Source organism: Stegostoma tigrinum, chromosome 9 (genome assembly GCF_030684315.1).
Source record: "Stegostoma tigrinum isolate sSteTig4 chromosome 9, sSteTig4.hap1, whole genome shotgun sequence".
NCBI lineage: Eukaryota > Metazoa > Chordata > Chondrichthyes > Orectolobiformes > Stegostomatidae > Stegostoma > Stegostoma tigrinum.
The window spans coordinates 46,804,398-46,828,716 of NC_081362.1; the positions used below are offsets into that span (position 1 = coordinate 46,804,398).

The following is a 24,319-nucleotide window of genomic DNA, read 5'->3' on the forward strand; positions in this document are numbered from 1 at the left end:
GCAGGTGGGCTGAGTGAGTGGGGTTGCCTTATTAGTGAGAAATGAAATTAAATCAATATGAAGAAAAGAAGGAGAGTTAGATTGTGTAGAATCTGTGTGGGTAGAATTGAGGAACCACAAAGGTGAAAAAACAATAGTTGGATTTGTGTACAGGCCTCTAAACAGTAGTCAGGAGCTGGGGTGCACGAAATACCAGGAGATAGAAAAGGTGTGTAAGAGTGGCAAGGTCACAGCGATCATGGGGGAGTTCAATATGCAGGTGGATTGGGAAAATCATGTTGGTAGTGGATTGCAAGAAAAGGAATTTGTGGAATGTCTACGAGATGATTTGGAGGTGGGGACTAAGCGTGGCGTGTCAAAATTTGCAGATGACATTAAGATGAGTGGTAGAGGAAAGTGTGCAGAAGACACTGAAAAGTTTACAGAGGGATATAGATAGTCTGATTGAGTGGGCAAAGGTCTGGTAGATGGAGTACAGTGTTGGGAACTGAATATCCAGGGATATACAGTGTGATGTCATCCATTTTGGTAGGAATAACAGCAAAATGGACTATGTTTTAAATAGTAAAAAATTGCAGCACGCTGCTGTACAGAGGGACTTGGGTGTCCTTGTGCATAAATCGCCAAAAGTAGGATTGCAGGTGCAGTAGGTAATTAAAAAGGCAAATGGAATTTTGTCTGCTATTGCTAGAGGGATGGAGTTTAAAAACAGGGAGGCTATGCTGCAGCTGTATAGGGTCCTGGTGAGGCCACACCTGAAGTAGTGTGCACAGTTTTGGTCTCCTTACTTGAGAAGAGATATACTAGCACTGCACGGGGTGCAGAGGAGATTCACTTGGCTCATTCCAGAGTTGAGAGGGTTGGATTATGAGGAGAGACTGAGTAGACTGGGATTATACTCATTGGAATTCTAAAGAATGATGGGAGATCTTACAGAAACATATAAGATTATGAAGGGAATAGATAAGGTAGAGGCAGGGAGGTTGTTCCTGCTAGCAGTTGAAACTAGGACTAGAGGGCATCGCCTCAAAATAAAGGGAAGCAGATGTAGGACTGAGGTCAGGAGGAACTTCTTCACCCAAAGCGTTGTGAATCTGTGGAATTTCCTGCGCACTGGAGCGGTTGAAGCTACCTCGCTGAATGGTTTTAAGGCAAGGCTAGATAAATTTTTGAACAATAAAGGAATTAAGGGTTGTGGTGAGTGGGCGGGTAAGTGGAGCTGAGTCTCAAAAAGATCAGCCATGATCTTATTAAATGGCAGGGCAGGCTCGAGGGGCCAGATAGCCTACTCCTGCTCCTAGTTCTCATGTTCTTATGGCTGTTTGGAGCAGCTCGTGGTAGAGCCCACTAGGGAACAGGCAATACTGGATTTGGTGTTATGCAATGAGGCAGACTTGATAAGGGAGCTTAAGGTAAAGAAACTCTTAGGAGGCAGTGATCATAAGATGATAGAATTTAGTCTAAAATTTGAGAGGGAGAAGATAGAATCGGAGGTAATGGTATTACAGCTGAATAAAGGCGACTACAGAGGTATGAGGGAGGAGCTGGGCAGAATTGATGGAAGAGGAGCCCAGCAGGAAAGACAGTGGAACAAGCAATAGTAAGAGTTTATGGGAGTAATTCAGGAGACTCAGCAAAAGTTCATCCCTAGGAGAAAAAGGCATGATATAGGGAAGATGAGGTAACCGTGGCTGACTAAGGAAGTCAGGGATAGCATAAAAGCAAAAGAGAAAGCATATAGTGTAGCAAAGGGCAGTGGGAGACCAGAGGATTGGGAAGCTTACAAAGTCCATCAGAGGGCAACAAAAAAAAATAAGGAGGGAAAAGATTAAATATGAGAGTAAACCAGTCAGTAATATAAATGAAGACAGTAAGAGTTTCTTTAGATATATAAAGGGCAAAAATGGACTTTGAACAACTGGAAAATGACACTGGAGAGATAGTAGTGGGGAACAAGGAAATGTCTGCGGAACTGAATATTTACTTTGCGTCAGTCTTCGCAGTGGAAGACATGAGTAATCTCCCAAAAATTCAACAGAGTCAGAGGGCAGAACTGAGTATGGTGGCCATCACCAAGGAAAAAGTGCTAGTAAAACTGAAGGTGGATAAATAACCTGGTCCAGATAGGCTACACCCCAGACTTCTAAAGGAAATAGCTGAAGTGATAGTGGAAGCGTTAGTGGTGACCTTTCAGGAATCACTAGAGTTAGGGAGGGCCCCAGAGTACTTGAAAATCGCTAATGTGACAAGCCTGTTTAAAAAGGGAGGAAGGCAAAAGATGGAAAATTACAGGTCGGTTAGCCTAACCTCGGTTGTGGGTAAGATTTTGGGGTCCATTATAAAGGATGAGATTTCTGAATATTTGGAAGTGCATGATAAAATAGGGCAAAACCAGCATGGTTTCATCAAGGGGAGATCATGCCTGACAATTCTGCTAAACCTGCTAGAATGTTTTAAGGAAGTAACAGGCAGGGTAGGCCAAGGAGAGCCAATGGATGTTATCTACCTGGACTTCAAGAAGGCCTTTGACAAGGTACTGCACAGGAGGCTGCTGAGTAAGATCAGGGCCCATGGTGTTAGAGACAAGGTGCTAGCGTGGTCAGAAGATTGGCTTTCTGGCAGAAAGCGTAGAGTGGGAATAAAAGGCTCTTTCTCAGGATGATAGTCTGTGACAAGTGGTGTTCCGCAAGGGTCAGTGCTGGGACCACATCTTTTCACTTTATACATTAACGATCTAGATGAAGGAACTGTGGGCATTCTGGCTAAGTTTGCAGGCGATACAAAGATGGGTGGAGGGGCAGGTAATATTGAGGAGGTGGGGAAGCTGCAGAAGGTTTCGGACAGGTTAGGAGAGTGGGCAAAGAAGTGGCGGATGGAGCCCAATGTGGGAAAGAGTGAGTTCATGCACTTGGTAAGAAGAATAAAAGCATAGGCTGTTTTCTAAATGGGGAGAAAATGCAGAAGTCTGAAGTGCAAAGAGACTTGGGAGTTCTAGTCCAGGATTCTCTCAAGGTAAGCTTGCAGGTTGAGTCAGCAGTCAGGAAGGCAAATGCAATGTTGGCATTTATTTTGAGAGGACTTTAATATAAAAGCAGGGATGTACTCCTGAGGCTTTACAAGGTTCTGGTCAGGCCACATTTGGAGTATTGTGTGCAGTTTTGGATCCCGTATCTCAGGAAGGATATACTGACCCTGGAGCGGGTTCAGAGGAGTTTCATGAGAATGGTCCTAGGAATGGAAAGTTTAACATATGAGGAACGTTTGAGGAATCTGGGACTATACTCATTGGAGTTCAGAAGGATCAAGGGGAATCTAATTGAAACTTACAGAATATTGAATGGCATGGACAGAGTGGATGTTTGGAAGTTGCTTCCATTGGTAGGAGAGTCTAGGGCCCGACGGCATGGCCTTAGAGTAAAGGGGAGGCCTTTTAGAACGAGATAAGGAGAAACTTCTTCAGCCAGAGAGTGGTGAATCTATGGAATTCACTGCAACAGAAGGCTGTGGAGGCCAGGTCATTGAGTATATTTAAGACTGAGATAGATAGGTTCTTGATTATCAAAGGGATCAAGGGTTATGGGGAGAAAGTGGGAGAATGGGGTTAAGGAGCTTATCAGCCACAATTGAATGGTGGAGGAAACTCAATGGGCTGAATGGCCTAATTTCAGCTCCCTATGTCTTATGAACTTATGGTCTTTAAGCAGGAAGAAGAGGATTCAGTTATGATCCATGTACGTACAATGGCAGAGCAGACTTAATCAGCTAAATGGCCTAATTCTGCTCCTATATCTTATGGTCTATGTTTATACCAATGGACAGAGGCAGGATTATGAAAGAGGCCCTGCTGAGAGATTACAAACAGCTGTGGTCTAAATCATAAAGCACAACCACAAAGGTCATAATTTCCATAATAGTACCTAAGCTTTCTGCAAGCTAGTGAAGGGGAAGCAAGAGTGAAGAGATATGTGTGTGGCTCAATGATTGATGTGGAAAAAGTGGGTTCTGATTCATGGAGCACTGGCACCAATAGAGGGGAAAGAGAGAGCAGTTACGTTGGGATGAGCTTCACGCTGGGACTACTACCTTGGCTAATTGTATATCTAAGGTTCTCAATAGGTCTTTCAACTTGTTAGTAGGAAGGAGGATTCAACTGAAGGGAATTTTTTTGAAAAATCAAAACAACCATGAGAGCTGAGGTGCAGGGAGTGATGAGGTTAACGATAATCAAAGTGTTACAGGAAGAGGCAGAAAATATGAGCAGAACAGTGCAGCAGAATTTAAGATCAGAATAAAAATAATGGTAAAATTTGTACTTTATCTGAATATATGCAGCATTTGTAACATGACCTATGAGCTGATGGTGCAAATAAAAATAAACAAATATGATTTGATTGCTATTGCAGAGACATATCCTCTGTTCTACTACTTGATCTGGAAACCATGATGTGGAGGTGCCGGTGTTGGACTGGTGGGGGACAAGGTCAGAATCAAACGACTCCAGGTTATAGTCCAACAGGTTTATTTAACAACACAAGCTATCGGAGCCTCAGTCCTTCTTCAGTGTCAATGAGAAAGGTATAACACATTGGCATGGACTGAGAATTGGTGACTGAAAATTGGTTTACAGATAGAAGGCAAAAAGTCAGAATTAATGGGTAATTTTTAGGGTGGAAAGATGTAAACAATGGAGAGAAAAAAGGATCAGTCTTATGGCCTCAGGTATTTATGACCTATATTAATGGTATTGAAGGGGTTGTAGAGTGTAACACACTCAAATTTGTAAATGATACAAAAATAAATTGGAAGACATGGCAATGATGACATTAGAAATATGCAAGGGTTACAGATAGATGACTGAGTGCGCAAAAACTTAACAGATAGAATTTAACCTAAGCAAATGTGGGGTCAGACATATTAATAGGAAGTATCAAAAGACAGACTATTACTTGAATAGAGAAAGACTCAGAAAAATGTGCAGCACCAAGAGATCTGGGTATTTTTGTGCATAAAGCATGAAAGGTTAGCATACAGGTGCAACAAATAATTAAGAAGGCAAATAGAATTTTGGCCTTTATTGATAGGAGGTTGGAATTTAAAAACAAGGAAATCTTGTTGTGACTGTATAGGGTCTTGTTGAGACTCTAGAACTGTGTACAGTTTAATTCCCCTATTTAAGAGAGAATGTTCTGGCATTAGGAGCAGTTCAAAAGAGATTCACTAGACTGATTTCTGAGATAGTGTTAACTTATTAAGAATAGATACAAGGTTAAGTATTTGTGCAATAGAATTTAGGAGAATGATAGGAGGTGATCTTATTGAAACATACAAGATTCTGAGGAAACTTGACAGAGTAGATATTGCAATGATGTCTCCACTAGTGGGGGAATGTCAGACCAAGAGACAGTTACAGAATAAGGGGATATTCGTTTAAAACTGAGATGTGAAGGAATTTCATCTCTTGGAGGGCAGTGCGTGTCTGTCTGGAATTCTCTATCCCAGAGGGTTGTGGAAACTAGATCACTGCAAGTATTTAAGGATGAGTAGATAGACTTTTGAAATATGAAGAAGTTGAGGACTATGTGGAGCTGGCACAAAAGAGGTATTGAATCTTGGGCAAATCAACTATGATCTTATTGATTTTGGGCATGCTCCTGCTCCTATTTCTTTCTTATTTCATATTTTACGTTTCTGGTGATCTTAATTGAAAGCATTTCCTTCTTCCTTAACTGTAGGCATATTTTTATTTTAAAGAAAGACCATTTTCCAAATTCAAATATTTTACAGAGATAACAAGGTGTAGAGCTGGAGGAACACAGCAGGCCAAGCAGCATCAGAGGAGCAGGAAAGCTGACGATTCGGGTCAAGACCCTTCTTCAGTTCCTACTTTGTTATCTCAGATTCTCCAGCATCAGCAGTTCCTACTATCTGTCAAATATTTTACATTCTGTTTTGAAATGACAAGTTTCAAATGGCTTATTTTATGCAAACAATCATTGCTTTGTTTGTCACAACCTTTGTTAGCCAAATTAAAAATATCATTGGAGACCTTTCATATTCAAGCAAAAAGACTTAATTTTCATAAAAACGGAAAGAGCTACAAATGCTGGAAATCAGGAACCAAAACAGAAATTGCTGGAACAGTTCTGAGGAAGGGTCAGTGGACCCAGAACTTTGATTTCTCTCCATCGGGGCTGTCAGACCTGCTGAGCTCTTCCAGCAATTTCTGTTTTTGTTTGTGGCTTCATTTTCACATTTAATCTGGTGTTTGAATAGTTCATAATCCTTCAGATTTTCCCAATCCTACTCAGAAGGATTTTTGTTTCAATCTTTCAGTGCAATGCCTATGGCTTTTGATGTTGAATATTTGTTTTATATTCCAACACTTTGAATTTTCAACAAAATTCACAAGTAACATCATTACAATTGTTTTGGGATTTTGCAATATCTTTGGAATCTGACCATTTGTCTGGATTCCTGTTTCAATATCCTGAGTCTTGCACAGTTAATTCAATGTGAGGTGCAGATAATAACATGTGTTTAGTTTGAGGTGTCAGTCCTTCCTGGGGAGAAATTTTGAGAATCTTTAGGCTCATTTGCTGATGTTGATCCAAGATCATAAACCTGCAAAACCATTTTGCTATATTATTAATAAGCATTCGGAAACAGCACCAACAATTAAAGAGCCCCTATGAAAGTATAGTTTAAATTCACTATACTGGTAGTTCTTCTATATTGTGATAGATGCATTCTTGCATGATCTCATGCTATAGAAAATCACACTATAGAAAATTGCCATAGAAAAACACATTATAGGGAAATCGCTATACCTGTACAGCAGAAAGTTTGCATTATCCAAACAGCATACACTGTTCATCAATTGCGTTACAGCCAATGCCCGTTAATGAAAGACACATTATAGCATAAATATTTGTATGCCATAGAATCAGCACATGCTTCCCATCAATACCTAATATTGATATATATTTATTCAATAAACACTTCAAAGAAAAATATTAATCATTTGGTAACATACCATCTCTGCATTGAACCAGAGTCTCTCAAGATAATAATAGTTTTGGGCACTTCCCTGGACAGACATGGAGTAACTCCCCTTCAAATCTGAAATGTTGTAATCCCTAACCTCCCTATTTATCCCAGGTGAATACATTGAACAATAATTCTTTCTCACAAATTCCACTCCTTGGTGCAGTACTCCTTGGAGAAACACTAGCCTCCTTTACTGAAGTTATTGTCTTGATTCTTAAATTCCAGCAAACTGCTTTTAAACCAACTTTAAGGCAATGACAACAAACTAGTTAGCTTGACTTATTCCTATGCTTGACACTATCTACCATCTCGGCGTTCATCTGGCTTTTCATTTTTGCTATCCCTTCCACTACTTTTAGAGTCTCGCTCATTGTCAGTTGTGGATTTTCAAACCCATGATTTGCTGCCACCTAGATGTTTGTTGGTTAAATCATAGACATCATACAAAACAATGGCTTCCCTTAGACTTTATAGTCCTCTAGATAAGCTTTAATTTCTACTGGAAAACAAGTTTTTAAACATTTTTCTTTTAATATCATTTTGCTTACATTTTCAAATTTCTATTTAATTTTCACCAAATGATGCCAATAGTTTAAGAATAATTTACAAACATTTGATTCTGTCATTTCCTTAGATTTAGAAGTTTTAATCTATAGGCTTCCAGAATTCACTTATATGTGTTAAGTACCACAATCTTGCCCATCTCATAATTTCCTGAAATTTTTAATTCATTCATGAGATGTGGGCATAACTGACTAGGCCAGCATTTATTACTGGTTCCTTGTTGCGCTGGAGAAGGAAGTAGTGAAGTGACTTCTTGAACTGCTGAGCTTCTTGAACATTTGGAGTATGCACACCCACAATGTTGTTAGGGGGAGGGTTCCAGTATTTTGACACCACGACATTGATGGAACAATCTCTTTCCAACTTGGGATGATGAGTGGTTTGGAGTGGAATGGGGTAATGTTTATATATATCTGCTGCTCTTGTATCCCATGATGATAGTGGTTGTGTGTTTGAAAGGAGCGTTAATTAATGACTATTCATTTGAGAGGAGTGAATAGACACCAAATACCTATTCCTAACATTCGTTGGACAAGGATAGTCCACATTACTTGTGGCTTAGTAATTTTCTCAAGTGAGACAACATATCTCTCAACTCCTTGATCACTTGGGTGGCATGGTGGCTCAGTGATTAGCACTGCAGCCTCACAGTGCCAGGACCCGGGTTTGATTCCAGCCTTGGTAACTGTCTATGCAAAGTTTGCACATTCTCCCTTTGTCTGTTTGAGTTTCCTCCAGGTGCTCTGGTTTCCTCCCACAGTCCAAAGATGTGCAGGCTAGGTGGATTGGCCATGCTAAATTGCCTGTAGTGTTCAGGGGTGTGTGGGTTATAGGGGGATGGGTCTGAGTGGGATGCTCCAAGGGACTTGTTGGGCCAAAGGGTCTGTTTCCACACTGTAGGTAATCTAATTAATTTAGATGCTAAATGAATTTTCCCAGCCAAATCAAAACATACTGTTTAATTTGGTTTATTATCTGATCTGTCAATTGTTCCCTATCTGCATAAACAAAGACTTTGTCTGTCCAGTTCAAAGTTCCCAGTTTCATTCTCCATTTGAAACTTTAATTCAAATCTTCACCTATTCCTTTCTATCTCTTCGTTCTTTCAGTTTTTTCCCAATCCTGCTCAGAAGGATTTTTGCTTCAATCTTTCAGAGCAGTGCCTATGGCTTTTGATATTGAACCTTTATTTTACATTCCAACACTTTGAATTTTCCTCAAAACTCACAAGTAACATCATTATAATTGTTTTGGGATTTTGCAATATCCTATTGAATCTGTCCATTTGTCTGGATTCCTGTTTCAAGTTCTTTTTCTTTCATTCCATTTTCTCTCTCTCTCTCTCTTGATTTTTCATTTTTCTTCCTTTTACTTTTTCTTCCTCTTTCCAATTCATGTTCAAGTTTTTCATTTATTTTTCCATTTCAAGCTTCATTTGTAAATGAATCCTAACTAACTCAATCTGCAATTCATCTTGTTTAGTCTTTTCCTCCTTAACTTTCACATTTTGACTTAATGCCTGCACTTTTTCTGCTTTTACAGTGCCCACTTTTATGATTACCTCAAGCTTTTCTGAACTGGGTTTAAATTAACTTTTGCTGGTAGTTGTAAGACAATGAGCGAAATCTTCCCATGCAAGAAATGTTTCAATAATTGATAAAACTATTTCATATTTTCAATAATTACAGTAAATATCATTGTGAAATATTGCCCACTTTGTCTTTAGCAAATTCCAGCATATCAGTATCAACTCCTAGCTCCAAAATGCCACAGAGCCATTAATTTGTTCTGAGCTCAATAGAGGCAAGGAACAGTGTACTAAATTGGATGATGAACCACCATCACACTGAATATTGCAGCAGGCTAGAAGGGCTGAATGGCCTACTCATGTTCCGGTTTTCTATCTTATTAACAACTCATAATTTTTAAAAAGGAAACTTCAACTTCCAGTTCTTAACAAAAAAAAGCCACAAGATTTCACATCTGAAATAAAAGCTTTTGTTACAGAAGAATTAAACAAGAAAGTACTACTAGATTCACAGTATATTTCGTAATCATACAATTTAAAACCAAAACTCTAAAGAGAATAATGCCTGTTCTATTCTGCTTTTATTCAAAGGCTCCCCTATACTTTATAGAATCTTGAGGGCCCTGATTTCTCCTGGGAATCACACTAAAGTGTGCTACAGCTCTCAGGAATTTGTTTGTTTCTCCTCAGTGTTCCCACTGTTTGCCAAGGTATGAAACTTCTTGAAATGCTTCCATTAGCATCCAACTAATCAATATCTCCAACTCTCCATCAACAAAATATGATCATAAAGTCCCTGGCTTAAGTGTAGGACTGCATTTCTGCTTAATGATTGCAAATCCGAAACACCCCTGCTTTCTGATTATCACCTTCTTTGTGGTTTCTGGCAAACGTTCTCCCTTTCTGTCTCAAAACTGCTCCCAGGTTGACTATCTATTTCTGCGAGATATCACACAATTAAAATCCAAAACTAAAAAACATGCCTCTGCAATCCATTGTCATGGCAATGTGCCATGCAGTAGAGGTCCCAGTTAGAGATTCAAAGAAATTATCTCCACTTTCCAAACATTCCCTTTCTACCTGGAAACCATATGAACAAGTAAAACACCTTGTTGTACTAGGCTGTAAATAGACTTGCCAACTCCATTTGGAGATATTTGGAAAGACATCTGTAGAAGTGACATCATGGAATCACAGCAGCATAGTGCAAGCAAGTGAGCCCAACTGTGAAGAAAAGTCCAAAGCGTGTTACACCAGTGGAAAAGGAGGATTTCTCTGATGCACGTAACTTACTTTATGTTACTGATCTTGTTTAGAATTACTTCAGTTAGGCACTGCTATGCCCTGGTGCCAGCTGGAACAATAATATGAAGTGGCCCTTAAAACAGTCACTTTAATCCTCGCCCTTCTCTGGCTCAGACTCCTGCGTTTGTGCCCTCCGAGCCTTCTCCCGAGGAACCCAGCATGCACTGTTATGTCGGCTGCAATTCCATTACTATGTTCATTCTTCTTTAGAACTACATTTGGAAGCTTAGTCTTTGACCTTCTGTTGGTTAAGAAAATAAAATGACAAAAAACAAAAGCTAAAAAAGACTATGATGTCCATGAATGCAACATGCATTTGATCCACATCTGGACTGTTTTACACTTATGTCATCTGTCTGGCAAGAATGCAGTCAGACCGCTGTTTTACAATAAATGATAACCTTGTTGTGTGCAAATTATTATACATATTAATTTATTTGCTTAAAATGACATTTTAAAATTTCTTGGATTTCTTCCAATGGTCACCAGGAAATTGATGCCGACTCCAGAGGCCTCTTGGCCATTCTAGAGGAAGTGGCAAGGCCAGCTGTAGATAATCCATCTCCAAGAATCTCAGAGAGGTAACCAATTATTTAGTTTTTAAAGCTTCCCACCACAATATACAGACCACCCGTTGGTTTGCAATTACATTTTTATCTTTTATAAATCTGTTCTTTTTTCAATGAATTTGCATTTTAAAATGTCAATATCCAAACTGGAAACTTCACTCTTAAAACATAGCAATCATAAAATTAGTTATTCATAAGAACTTTCAGTGCCCTGTTCTCAACACAGTCAGCTGTGTAGTCTACTGTGAACTGAAGCTCTTTTTTTCATCCCCTCTATCCTGTGGAGTGTTATGAACCAGTTCAAATCCCCTTCAAATATAACAAGGAGATAGCCTAAAGCCAACATTTATCTTATCTAAAGTCAAATGTAAAGTGCTGTGTTCAAGAGGCAATTCGATTGGTTACACTAAGCGGCTGTAAACAAAACACACTTTATTTTTTCACTATAGTTAAAACACAAACATTAGAAAGAAAAATTTAAATATTGGAAAACTTAAGAGAATAATAGATTAATTAACTACTAAACGGCAACTGTTCCAGTACAGTAACATCCCATAAACCAGCTGAAGATGGTCGGGCCTAGCACACAACCCTGGGGAACTCCTGCAGAGATGATTGAGAGTAGACTAATTGGTGGTAACTGGTCAGATTGGGTTAGACCTGCTTTTTGTGTTCAGGACATAGCTGGGCAATTTTCCACATTGTTGGATAGATGCCAGTGTCGTAGCTGTATCGGAGTAGCTTGGTAGGATTGTAGCAAGACTTCAATGGTATTACCAGACTGTTATTAGGGCCCATAGCCTTTTCAGTATCCATTGTTCCAACTGCTTTTTGATTTCACATTGAGAAAATTGAATTGGCTGTACACTAGCATCTGTAATACTAGGGACCACTGGAGGATGTTGAAATGAATCATCCTCTGGGCGCTTCTGGCTTCAGGTTGGTATGAATGCTTCAGACTTGTCTTTTGCAGTGATGTGCTGGACTCCTCTATCATTGAGTCTAGGGATATTTGTTGAACCTCCTTCTCCAGTGAGTTGTTTAATTGACTTGATATACTGCAGAGGTAAAGAATGATCCATTGGTTATGGGATCACTTAAATTTTTCTATCACTTGCTGCTTATGCTGTTTGGCATGCATGTACTCATGTCTGGTAACTTTACCAAGTTGACAGCTCATTTTTAGGTATGTCTGGTACTGTTCCTGGCATGCCCTTCTGCACTCCCTATTGAACTAAGGTTGATCCTTTGGCTTGGTAATGGTTGAAAAGGGAATCCACCAAGTCTTGAGGCTGCAGATTGTTTTGGAGTATGATTCTGCTGCAGTTGATGGCCCATAGCACCAAATGGATGCTCGGGCTTCAGTTCCTAGACCTGTTCAATGTCTATCTCATTTAGAATGGTGATAGTGTAACATAACAAGATGCAGAGCATTCTCAATGAGAAGGTGGGATTTTGTCTCTACAAGTACTGTGCAGTGGACTATCATGAATGGATGCATTTGTGGCAGGCAGTTTGGAGAGGATGAGGTTGAATATATTTTTGCCTCTTTTTTGTTCTCCCATCATCTTCTGCAGACCCAGAGATGTCCTTTAGGACCCATCCAGCTCCATCAGTTGTACTGTTGCCAAGCTACTCTTGGTGGTGGACATTAAAACCCCCCTCCCAGAGTACATGCTGCACCCTTGCCGCACTCAGTGCTTCCTCCAAGTGTTGTTCAACATATTAGAGTTCTGAATCATCAATGTGATAATCAGCAGGTGGTTTCTTTGTTCATGTTTGACCTGTTGCCATGAGACTTCATGGGGCCTGGAGTCAATGTGGAGCAATTCGAGGTCAACTCCCTCCTGACTACTGTATACCACTGTGCCACCATGTCTGCTGGGTCTGTCTACCAATGGTCTAACTATTCTATGAGACAGCTCTCTTAATTTTGTCACTAGCCCCCAGATGTTATTTTGGAGGATTTTGACAGGTTTCTTTTTACTGTTTTCATTTCTGATCCCTAGGTCACTGCCAGGGATCCATCTGGTTTCATTCCTTTCTTGAGGCTTCATAGCAAGTGATACAACTTAGTGGCGTGCTTGGCCATTTTGGAGGATAGTTTGGGAGTCAACAACTTTGCTTGTTGCAGTCATGGTCAGGTGTTACATATCATTGCAGTCTGGAGAGTGGGTCACAGTTACGCAGTTAGCACAGAGACAAGTTGAGATGTGGTAACTCATTAGATGGAGCTGTCATTCCAAGTCAGTCTTGGGGGTCTGTTCGCTGAAAGTCAAGAAGGGTTACTGGGGCCAGTGTTGTGTTGGCCATGTTGGGGACGTGAATGATGGAAATTGAGCACTGCATGCTAGGAGGCAAAGGGGACTATCATTGTGTTGGGGGGAGATGATAATGCATGAGAAGACATGGGTTATTGTGAGAGTGTGGTCATGGACAGCGATCAGCACTCCAGCTGTGACTGGAACATTACAATGTGATGGCTGGCATGCCTATGCAGATGTAGGTTCGGGGTAAAATTTGCAGATAAAAACAGTATATTAATTGAGTGAGTACATGTGGGTCCGCAGAATGTGAAGGAGTCAACAAGGAGTGTAAGGAACATAATGGATTGTGAAGGGTCATCTAGATTAATAGGCTGAGCCTGTTACTCATTCTGTGACGTGCAACTTATGTTACCATTGATCCTGATCTGAATTGCAAATGCCCAATGAAAATGGAAAGAGTCTGTTCGACACCAAGAGTGGATGACTAAGTTTTTTTTCGTCTTATGATGTGGGTTTTGAGCAAAGTAAGGTCCTTCAAAGTGCAATCAGATATTTGTACAAAACAGGTTTAAGACATTTCTAATCATAGAATACTGCATATGAAATACATGTAATGACCAATTATGTTGAATATAAATCCTGGCCGCAAGCAACCTTGACTATTTTATTGGTTATTTTAAGTGGATCATAGCTCTGTAAAGCAGAAGTAATCTCATGTAACCTTAAAAATGTCAACTTCTGGTCACAATTCACAAACACAACCCAGGATATCATAGGTTACTCAAGGGTTTGAACCGCTAGTATTTCCAACATGCTTTTATATGCAACCCTACCTTTCTTGGGTGACTTGGGGGTGGGGCTGATGGGGTGGGGGGTGTTGTGGGGATGAGGTTCCATTAGTGATGGAAGGCATCATCAACAGTGCTGCCAAGCAGCACCTGCTAGCAACAAGCTGCTCACTGACAATGAGCTTGGGTTCCAGCAGGGCAGTTGGATCCTGACCTTGTTGCAGCCTTGGTTCATGTGTACAGCTCTAAAAAACACACAAGAATACATGGGAACCTGAGAGGCAACTTTTTTTACACAAAAGGTGTTACACATGTGAAATGAGCTGCCTGGGGAAGTGGTTGAGGCAGGTAGATTAACAACATTTAAGAGGCGTTGGAGGAATACATGGTTAGGAAAGGTTTTGAAGGATATAGGCCAAATGCAAGGAAATGGGGTTAACGTGATGGACATTTTGGTTAGTATGAACCAGGTTGGGCTGAAGGCCCCGTCTCCATGCTGTAAGACTCTATAACTGTATGACTCTAAGGTTAACACCATCCAGGACAAGGCAGTTGCTTTGATTGGCACCTCATCCACAAACATTCACTTCTCCATACCGACACTCAGTAGCAGTAGTGTGTACTATCTTCAAGATTTACTGCAGAAATTTGCCAAAGATCCTTACACAGCATCTTCCAAACTTGCGACCACTTCCTTTTGGAGGACAAGTGCAGCAGATACATGAGAACACCACCACCTTACAGGTTTCCTGCTGAGCTGTTCACCATCCTGACATGGTTAAATATCAGTTCCTCCACTGTTACTGCATCAAATACCTGGAAATTCTTCCCTAAGAGAATTGTAGACATATAATAGCACACAGACAGCAGCAGTTCAAGGAAGTATCTCACCACTGTCTTCTCAATGGCAACGAGGAACAATCAATAAATGCTGGCCAATCAGGGAACTTATATTCTATGAGGTCCACCTGGCTGACCTTGTTACAATCACTACATCCCTCGCCCTCTGAGTCCAAGGACAAAGGCCAGTTCTTTCCCTTATAGTGCATCCTAGAGTGTTTGAGCACTGGGTCAGGTTCCCCTGACTCTGCATTGGTCATGGGCAGCATGTGATGCCCAAGAGCTCTCTTCTTGGGTCCAGATTTCCTTGGAAAAAATTCACCCTCTTCTTCTGGTGGCAAAGGCATCAATTCAGCAAGATCCGCCTTGTCCACCTCAGATTCAGACGTCTCTTCAACACCTGATGGAGAGGGAGAGCTCATGAATTGCAACAGTCATTCTGACTGTTCCAAAGAGCAGGACACACTTGATCCCACAATGTGAGTTCTCAGTTTTCATATGGTCCACCTGCTTGCTCAGGGCCATCAGCCCTGCACAAGCTGGCCCTGATCTTGCGTCAACCAAGCCTCTTACCCATGGTTTTTACACCAAACTTCATCCTCTGTAGTAAACTGTTTCTCTTGCTTGGGAGAGTCAGGCATCCAGCAGTGGTGTTCCTGATGCCGTTTCACCCTCCCGCCCCCCCAGGAGCAGGAAGATCAGATTTAACTTGGACCACAAGCCTCCTTGTGGTCATAATATTCCTTAACTAAATCCATAAATTCTTGAAAGGTTTCAATATCTGGTGCCTCAGGGAAAGTTAGGCTCCTAATAATTGAAAATGCGCTGGTCTGAAGCAGCCAAAAGACTGCACAACTGCACCTCCCAGTTGCGAACCATTTCAACTCCCCCTCCCATTCCACAGACGACATGTCCATCCTGGGCCTCCTACAGTGCCACAATGATGCCACCCAGAGGTTGCAGGAACAGCACCTCATATTCCTCTTGGGAACCTTACAGCCCAATGGTATCAATGTGGGTTTCACAAGCTTCAAAATCTCCCTTCCCCCTACCGCATCCCAAAACCAGCCCAGCTTGCCCCACCTCCCTAACCTGTCCTTCCACCCACCTATCCCCTCCACCCACCTCAAGCCCCACCCCCATCTCCTACCCTCTAGCCTCACCCCACCTCCTTGACCTGTCCATCCTCCCTGGATTGACCTATCCCCTCCCTAACCCCTCACCTACACTCACCTTTACTGGCTCCATCCCCACCTCTTTGACCTGTCTGTCTCCTCTCCACCTATCTTCTCCTCTATCCATCTGCAATCCGCCTTCCCCTCTCTCCCTATTTATTTCAGAACCCCCTTCCCGTCCACTATTTCTGAAGAAGGGTCGAGGCTCGAAACGCAGCCTTCCTACTCCTCTAATGCTGCTTGGCCTGCTGTGTTCATCCAGCTCTACACTGTGTTATCTCAGATTCTCCAGCATCTGCAGTTTCTACTATCTGTAAAAGAATTACTCATTGCTTTTCATGTGTCCCAATGTCATTTGCCCAGAAAAAATTAATGCGTTCTTCCCACATACCAGTCTTCAATGGAAGGGTCAAACAAATCAAGCTTCCCAAATAACACATGATGCCAGAAATGCTTACCCTAAGTCAAAGACGACATTGTCTCAGGAGCGAGTTTCTTCAAGAACATGTTTTACTCTCATTGCCACTGAAATAGCTCCACATAGGCCCGAATCCCATCACCTAGTCACCCTTTATTTACACATGGAAAGTCCTTGACACTAGTCCAGCTCCTTCAGAGACAGATCTCCAAATGTCTGACAGTCCTCGATTGGACCAGGCTAACAGCCCCAGTCAGGGAATTCATATTCTATGAGGTCGACCTGACAGACCTCATTACAACCACTACAATAGCAATGTGCAAAAGGCAAGGCAATGTGAACATCAAGCAGGCGCAAGTGAGTGAGCATTATGAATGCAAACTAAGAAGATTGAGATACATCCTGCACTAATGGATGAGGCTGGTGTCTGTTCATATGCACAAGCTGACCTGGCGATAGCATTAGAATGTGCACTCCAAATTGATGTGAAGTAGTGAACTGTATTCTTAGTCGGTCAGAGATGCGCTATGATGATGCTGTTAGCCCTGCTGTTAATCCGTTACCAAACTCCATGAATGAAGGATACAGATTGATATTGTCTATTAACCACATCCAGAAATGCTGGGAAATGTTGGCCAAGGTGAAGGTCCAAAGGAGCCACTAGCTCCTTGCTCAGATTTTCATGTCAAGAATTATCACCGTCTAGTTGATGAGTTATAAATATATGCACCTGGACCCTTCACTACTCACTAGCAAGATTCTCATCTCATCATTAAAAGCTTGCATGGAAAAGTAGATTCTTCTTTCTCAACATCAAGAATTTCACCTTCCCAATCTGTCATATATTGCCAACTAACTGATCATTGGCCATGTCTTTTGGGGCTGGAAAGATTCATTTATCTGACATGGTCTGCATCTGATGTACAGTCCAGAACAACTGAAAAGTGTTTGGCAGCACGTCTGTTTTTCTTTGGTGTTGGATAAGAAAAGAATAATTTCATTCTATATATTTAGCTCTGCACTTGACGTCTCGTCGTTTACAAAGATGCTTATTCATTATTGGGGCAAACAAGGCTAGACAGTCTACAACTTTAAAGAAGTTTGCATTATCATAAATGTGATGTTTTTCATTCATTTCCTAAAGGGTCAGATTTTACATGAAAGAACTCGCTAAGGCAATTGGTCATTCCAAGACTTGCTGTCAATAGTTTTCTTATTTAATAAAGCACAGATTTTCTTCATCATTGGTTTTCTTGTTTGTCAATTACAGTTCAAGTTCATTCCACTTCGGAAAATGCGCCAAATGTTTACTACTTCTCTTCTGCACTCTATGAGAAAGATTTGTATTAGATTATCATCTTTGGAATTTGGATTGTTTTAAGAAGAAAGGTAAATGACTGTAAGGTGCTGCTATGGAGACTTTTTTCAAATATTCAGTCACTATGCAACAGTGACCTCAATCTTGTTCAAAAATTGCTCAGTAAGCAATGACTGCATTCTCCTGTGGTGTTAATGGAGAGATATTTCCACTGCTGAGTTTTCGATAGAGTGAACACGTTTAAAGTTGTTAAATTTGTTGTCAGATAATTTCAGTCTGCGTAAGAGTTGAGTTTGGAAGCAAGTTTTAATCGCTCTACTACTAGAAGATTTTCAATTCAGTTCAAGGAAAGTCATCACCCCAGCAAAACTGTCTACTTTGTGAAGTTTTTAGGTCAAGTCAGTTTGCATAGAAATCTGCAGGTTATTGTGAATGGGAAAGTCAAGGTTCTCAGATTTCTGAAGAGTTAAGTTCAGAAGACTTGGAAAATAATTTTTTACCCCACAGTCCAAGGGAAAACAAAACCAGGAAGAAATTAGCTATATTGAAACATTAAAGGTTGAGTTAGAGGTGTAATTGCTATGGATTTGAATCTCTGTATCGTTTGAGATTGGGGAGCAGTTTGAAACTTTGTTTTGATATTTGTATTAAAACCTCTCTAACTGAAATATGTATAGAGTTTGGTTTGTTTAATTTCTATTGTGTAATAAACTTAAGTTCTGTTGTCAAAGATCATATGCAGCTATGCATGAAAACATTTCAGTCACTAATCACCATGCTAACAAAAAAAATTGATCTATCAAGCTAGATTTCGCTCTGGGATCTGACTTGTCCAGTAGTACCATCAGCTAGGATTATAACAATTGCTATAATTGAAGGCATGTTTTGCCAATCTTTCAAACCTTTATCAGAAGAGATGACGCACCACTGGTAAACAATTTGCAACAGAAGCAAAACACAACGTACTTTGACACAGAATACTGTAGCCACTGAGGTTACATTTCTTGTCCATTGTTAAATATCCTTTTGTAATGAGTTGTTGAGAATTATCATTGATTATGACTTATAGGGGAACTGAACTGCTCAACGTGTTCTGGCCTGCAGGCCGTGTTCCATCAAGATTTGATGCAGACAATCATAATATTTGGGCCAAGTGGTAGGATCACCATTGTTCAAACTAGTCATACTGATGGCAGGCCCCTATTCTTTCAAAACTTGATCCTGATTCACTTATTCATTTGATTAATCTTCTTTTGCATTCAAGTGTTCCTCAAACTGATGAGCTTGTGACATTAACCAAAATTTTCTTCTCAGCTTCAGTTGGAACCTGACTCTTTGAGATATAGCTACCTTCACCTTATTGACATTTTGGATAAAAATACATTGGAAAGGAACCTTCATGTTTCACTTGCCATTTCCCATTTCAGCCTTCCGGTTATGGTATTGTGCCACAAACAATTTTTTCTAACTCTGTCTACCATAATATCAGCTGACCCTAAGTACTTCCCGGATTTGGTCTGACTTTCATCACCATTACTCAACCCCATCTGTTAGGAAACCCTTCTGCATTGCTACTTCTCTGCTTGCCCTACTTCTTATGCATTTGTAGATCTCTAAAGGCTGTTACCTAACTCTGATTTGTTTGAAAGTTCAGGCAAGATCCCCCACTGCATTCACTCATGCTGATTGGGCTAAAGGGCAAGGAGGATGCAAGCAGCTGAGAGCCTGATGCACTGAAACCAATGGTGCATTGGCTTTTTAGAAGCACAAGCATAAGTAGCTGCAAAGAACAAAGTCATGGACTTTGCAGAAGAAGAAGGAAATCTGCTGATAACTTCTGAGTAAAGAAGGTGGCTGAAAGTGAGCTAGGGCAGTCACCTGCAGCCAAGTCACCGAATCAAAATCAATTACACAACAATGCATGGCAGAAAAAAATGGATCACAGGATTTACACAGGATAGCAGGAAACAGGGAAGTAATTGGAGAATCAGCGAGCAGATGCTGAAAGGATGTAAGGAAAGGGAACACAATTGGATAGCGAGTGAGCACATGAATGTGGAGGGAAACAGTAAGGTTTTTAGTTATTGCGGTATGAAGCTGAATGAACACAGTGGGTCAAGCAGCATCAGAGGAGCAGGAAAGCTTGATGTTTCAGATTGAGACCCTTCTTCAGAAAAGGGGGAGGGGAAGGGGATTCTGAAATAAATAGGGAGAAGGGGAAGGCGGATAGAAGATGGATAAAGGAGCAGATAGGGTGAGAGGAGACAGACAGGTCAAAGAGGTGGGGTTAGAGCCAGTGAAGGTGAATGTAGGTGGAAAGCTGGGGGGGATAGGTCAGTCCAGGGAGGACAGACAGGTCAGAGGGGGGGAATGAGGTTAGTGGTTAGGGGATGGGTGTGGGGCTTGTGGTGGGAGGAATGGTGAGGGAGGCGGGGACTAGCTGGGCTGGTTTTGGCATGTGGTCGAGGGAGGGGAGATTTTGAAGCTTATGAAATCCACATTGATACCCTTGGGCTGCAGAGTTCCCAAGCGAATATGAGATGCTGTTACTGCATCTTTCGGATGGCAACATCGTGGCAGTGCAGGAGGCCACCGAAAGATGCAGGAACAGCATCTCATATTATCTGTGGCATTTGCTACCACATAAAGAAGTTGTGACCAAAACATTGTATGATTCCGAGAAGGACTTGGTTATAGCACTTGGAGCTAAAGGAATCAAAGGAAATAGGGATAAAGCAGAAACAGGCTATTGAGTGGGATGATCAGCCATAATCACAATGAATGGTACAGCAGACTGCAAGGGCTAAATGGCCTACTCCTGATCCTACTTTCTATGTTTCTTAAGAAGATGTGTTTCCTTTAAGCACACACACGAAGATGATGGGAAATCAAAGACACGATTTTCCCTAGTCATACTGCTCCCTGAAACTTCGAATAGGAGGCTGTTACAAGAAACTGAAAAGGAAAGCAAGCACAGGACTTGGACAAATGGAGAAATGAACAAAAGACCTGCCATTAGACAAATTGCCACTACAATGGGAAAACAGCAGGGGAGTAGGGCTAATTGGATAGTCTCGCCAAAGAATTATAAAAGATTCCGTGATTCCGACGTTTTTTTTCCTGAACGAGTATTTGCATGAATGCATTATCCAGTTAAAAGAAGTACCTTAGATAATGAATTACTTTTGAAATGCTGGTAATGACTCGCATTTAGATAAATAATGTTGTGAATGAATCTGTATTAACTTTATGCTTTACTGTCTCTCTCTTTCTTGCCCAACTCCGATGTCTTCAGTACTGTTGTCGACCTTGTCCTTTATCTTATTCTTTCTCTTCAATCTCTCTCGGTAGCTCGGCAGTTCCATTCTTATCTGTCGTTTTCTCGAAGGGATATGGAGACAATTATCGTGATGCAACAAAGGCTTTTCATTCCGGAATTTCCCTTTAAATAATTAATTTGCCTAAAATAACAGATTTACAATAAGCACTGGATGATGCAAAGATTTATAATACACGGTTTTTCTGAATTATTGCCAGATCAGGCGGATCACTGTCATGAACAAACTCTTGTGGCATGTGGTGAATCAAAAACAATAAAACAACAAACAATGGAAATACTGCTAGAGTTCTACTTTCGGTCAGAAAATGTGGAGGTGTTTGTGTTGGCTAAACCCGTAACTGAGTTCCTGCGGTTTCTTTTGATCACTGTCGCAAAGGAACCTTGTTGCAATTCCCGCTCGCGCTCACGCTCGAGTTCTCTTTACGGGAATCGCTCGCGCGGTGACAGTTTACTCGCTCCAGGTGTTGACATTTCGACTCTTGGTAATGGTGTTCGGAGAGTTAGAACTGGGCGCCAGAAGTTCGATGAAAGCACAGCGATATTAGTCATACACCTCATTTTCAATTTGTAAATGAATCAATTAGCTTACAAATAGAATTTTATAATTTCCACCTCCCCCCCAGCCCGAAATTTGTTGGACTCTCCCTATTAGTAAAACGAGAGAATAAACTCGATCTGGGAAGATGGGGGTGGGGCTATTGAGCCGCCGCATCTGAGCAAGCGCGCTTTGTGCAAAGCTTGCTGGGAGGCACAGTTTGAAGGCTCGCTGTTCCCCAGGGAACGAAACGGAGGGACCGCCGAAGGAAAACTACAAGTCCCAGGATGCAGCAGACAAACTGTGTCCAGCGACAGCTGCTCTCGGGAAAAGAGAGAATGGGCAGACGGCGGTCGCCGGTTGTTTAGTGCAGTTTTCTTTTTATTTCTTTTGTGTCTTTGACAACTTGTGTTTTAACGCTCAGTTTAGACGGGTTTATGTACAGCATGGGAGACCTCAGCAGGGAGGGGAGCTGTACTGTAAAACACGAACTGACGAGTGGTAAGAGTTTTAGAAAATGTATTGTCTGCTTTGCGATTTAAAACTCTGTACGCTTTACTTTGATGTTGAGCAACCTTTGCTCTAAATTCAAATGAATTTACTTTGCAGAAGAAATATTTTGGATTAAAAATTATATTTATTAAGTCATTATGGGGAGTCTATTGAATCCTTGTCATGTTCGCTTTTTAAATACACATTTTGACGCTTAACCTGCTGTTCCTGTACTGATCTGTCAGCTGGCAAGTCAGTCTGTAAACAACAGGACTTGCATGGATCGACGAGTCTCATAACTCCTTTGTTGCACAATTTTTAACTGCGTGTTGTAGTAAGCTGGAAAACAAAACTGAGTCTCTCTATTCACGTTGTGAAGGCCGGGGGGGACGGAAAAAGATCTTTGCCAATTATTCTTTTGGCAGCAGGTGTAATGTAATGCATTCCGGAGTCAGATGATAGCAAACTGGAAGGAAGCGACCCAAATAAAAATATGCAAGTTCTTGTCAGAATGATTTATGCTTTGTGATTTCTTTGCCCCACCCCACAAAGAAACAGAGCAAAGCTTTAGGAAGATTGTCAACATTCTTTTAATGACAAATATTTTTCATTGGTTTGGCGCTTATATAAATAATGTCGGTGAATAAACCACGTAGTTATTTTGGATTCTGTCGCTGTCTTGCACTTTTTTAAAACCTATGAAGATCTGAAATATTTATATAATTGCAAAAAAACTTGTGGTGGAAAGGTACTTCCAAGATTTGTTAAAATTTAAATATATCATTTTGACAAGTGATAAGGAAACAAAACATGGCAGCTATAACAAACTTGTCTATAGTCATTTTGTACATAAATTATTTTCAGTAAATGTACGTGATCTGACTGCTGTAAATATTTTCTGAATTTCTGTTGCAATTGCAATGACTGTAGAAATAAATATTAAATGTGTTCATCAGTGATACATACTGTATGGAATAGCTATTCTTTGTACAGTTTGTAACAATCTTTTTTTTTAAACAAATTTCTTGCACTATTCTCTACACTGAAAGTATTCAAGCTACCTTACACACATTTTTGAATGCCTGTTGAAGTTTAAATCATAGTCAGAAGAGTCATACAGCACAGAAACAGACCCTTTGGTACACCCAGTCCAGGCTGACTATAATTCCAAACTAAACCAGTCCCAGCTGCCTCTGTTTGGTCCATCTTCCTCCAAACATTTCCTATAACTCAAACCCTTAGTACCTGATAAATGTTTTCTGAACCTCTCCAACTTGATAATGTCCTGACATAATGTTATTTACAGTATGTTTTGCACATTTTGAACTGAAATTAACTACTGAGCTCCACATACATTTTATGTTAAATAATCCTGACAACATTTAAAATTATTGAACCTGAAGTGAGTAGTTTGATGTGCAGCCAGTGAAATGAATTGTTCATGTCTGATAGTATACGCAAAGGGTGTCTAGAACTCTCAGTTGCTGAAGACCGCATTACAAGGATTTAATAAGGTACCATTGGAAACTATTGCAATTATCATGATCTGATAGTTCTGTCAATACTGGACTAAGTTTGAGACCAAGCTAACCACATGGACTCCTGCCGCCTGCAGCAAGGCCTACACAATATAACTAGTAACAAAGCAGAACAGAATAACTGATGAGAATATATCCGTCCCTGAAGTGTTCAATGCATTTTACTCTCAGTTCAAACAGAAGGTCAGTGAAATGTCACCTACCCCAACAGCCTCATGCACATAGTAGCTCAGCCACCACTGCAAACTTCAGATCGGTTTTCTTGATAGTGAACCCATGAAATGTGACCAGCCCAGATAGAGTCCCAACTGTGCACACAGATCCTGTGTGGGCCAACTAATGAGAGTATTTGCTGATATTTTTAACCTTTCCCTGCTACAATCTCTGTAGTCCCCACCTGCTTCAAGAAGACCACCATCATCCCAATACCAAAGAAAACACATCAATGTACCTCAATGACTACTGCTTGGTAGCTCTGACTTCCACAATAAAAATGCTTCAAGAGGTTAGTCATGGCTGATATCAACTTTAACCTTCCAGCTTGCCTTGATCCCTTACAATTTGTCTACTGGCACAACAGGTCCACAACAGATGC

General features: G+C 40.8%; 1 protein-coding gene across 1 annotated transcript in view; it reads left to right on the plus strand.

The window, feature by feature from the left end:
• The first annotated feature begins 22,010 nt into the window (after positions 1 to 22,010).
• The window catches only part of LOC125454890 (ribosomal protein S6 kinase alpha-5-like), a 95,064-nt gene continuing 92,755 nt past the window's right edge, over positions 22,011 to 24,319 (plus strand). Inside the window, exon 1 of the mRNA XM_059648513.1 lies at positions 22,011 to 22,195. Within this exon, the coding sequence (XP_059504496.1) occupies positions 22,132 to 22,195 (64 nt within the window). The 5' untranslated portion in view covers positions 22,011 to 22,131. The remainder of the gene's footprint in view (positions 22,196 to 24,319) is intronic.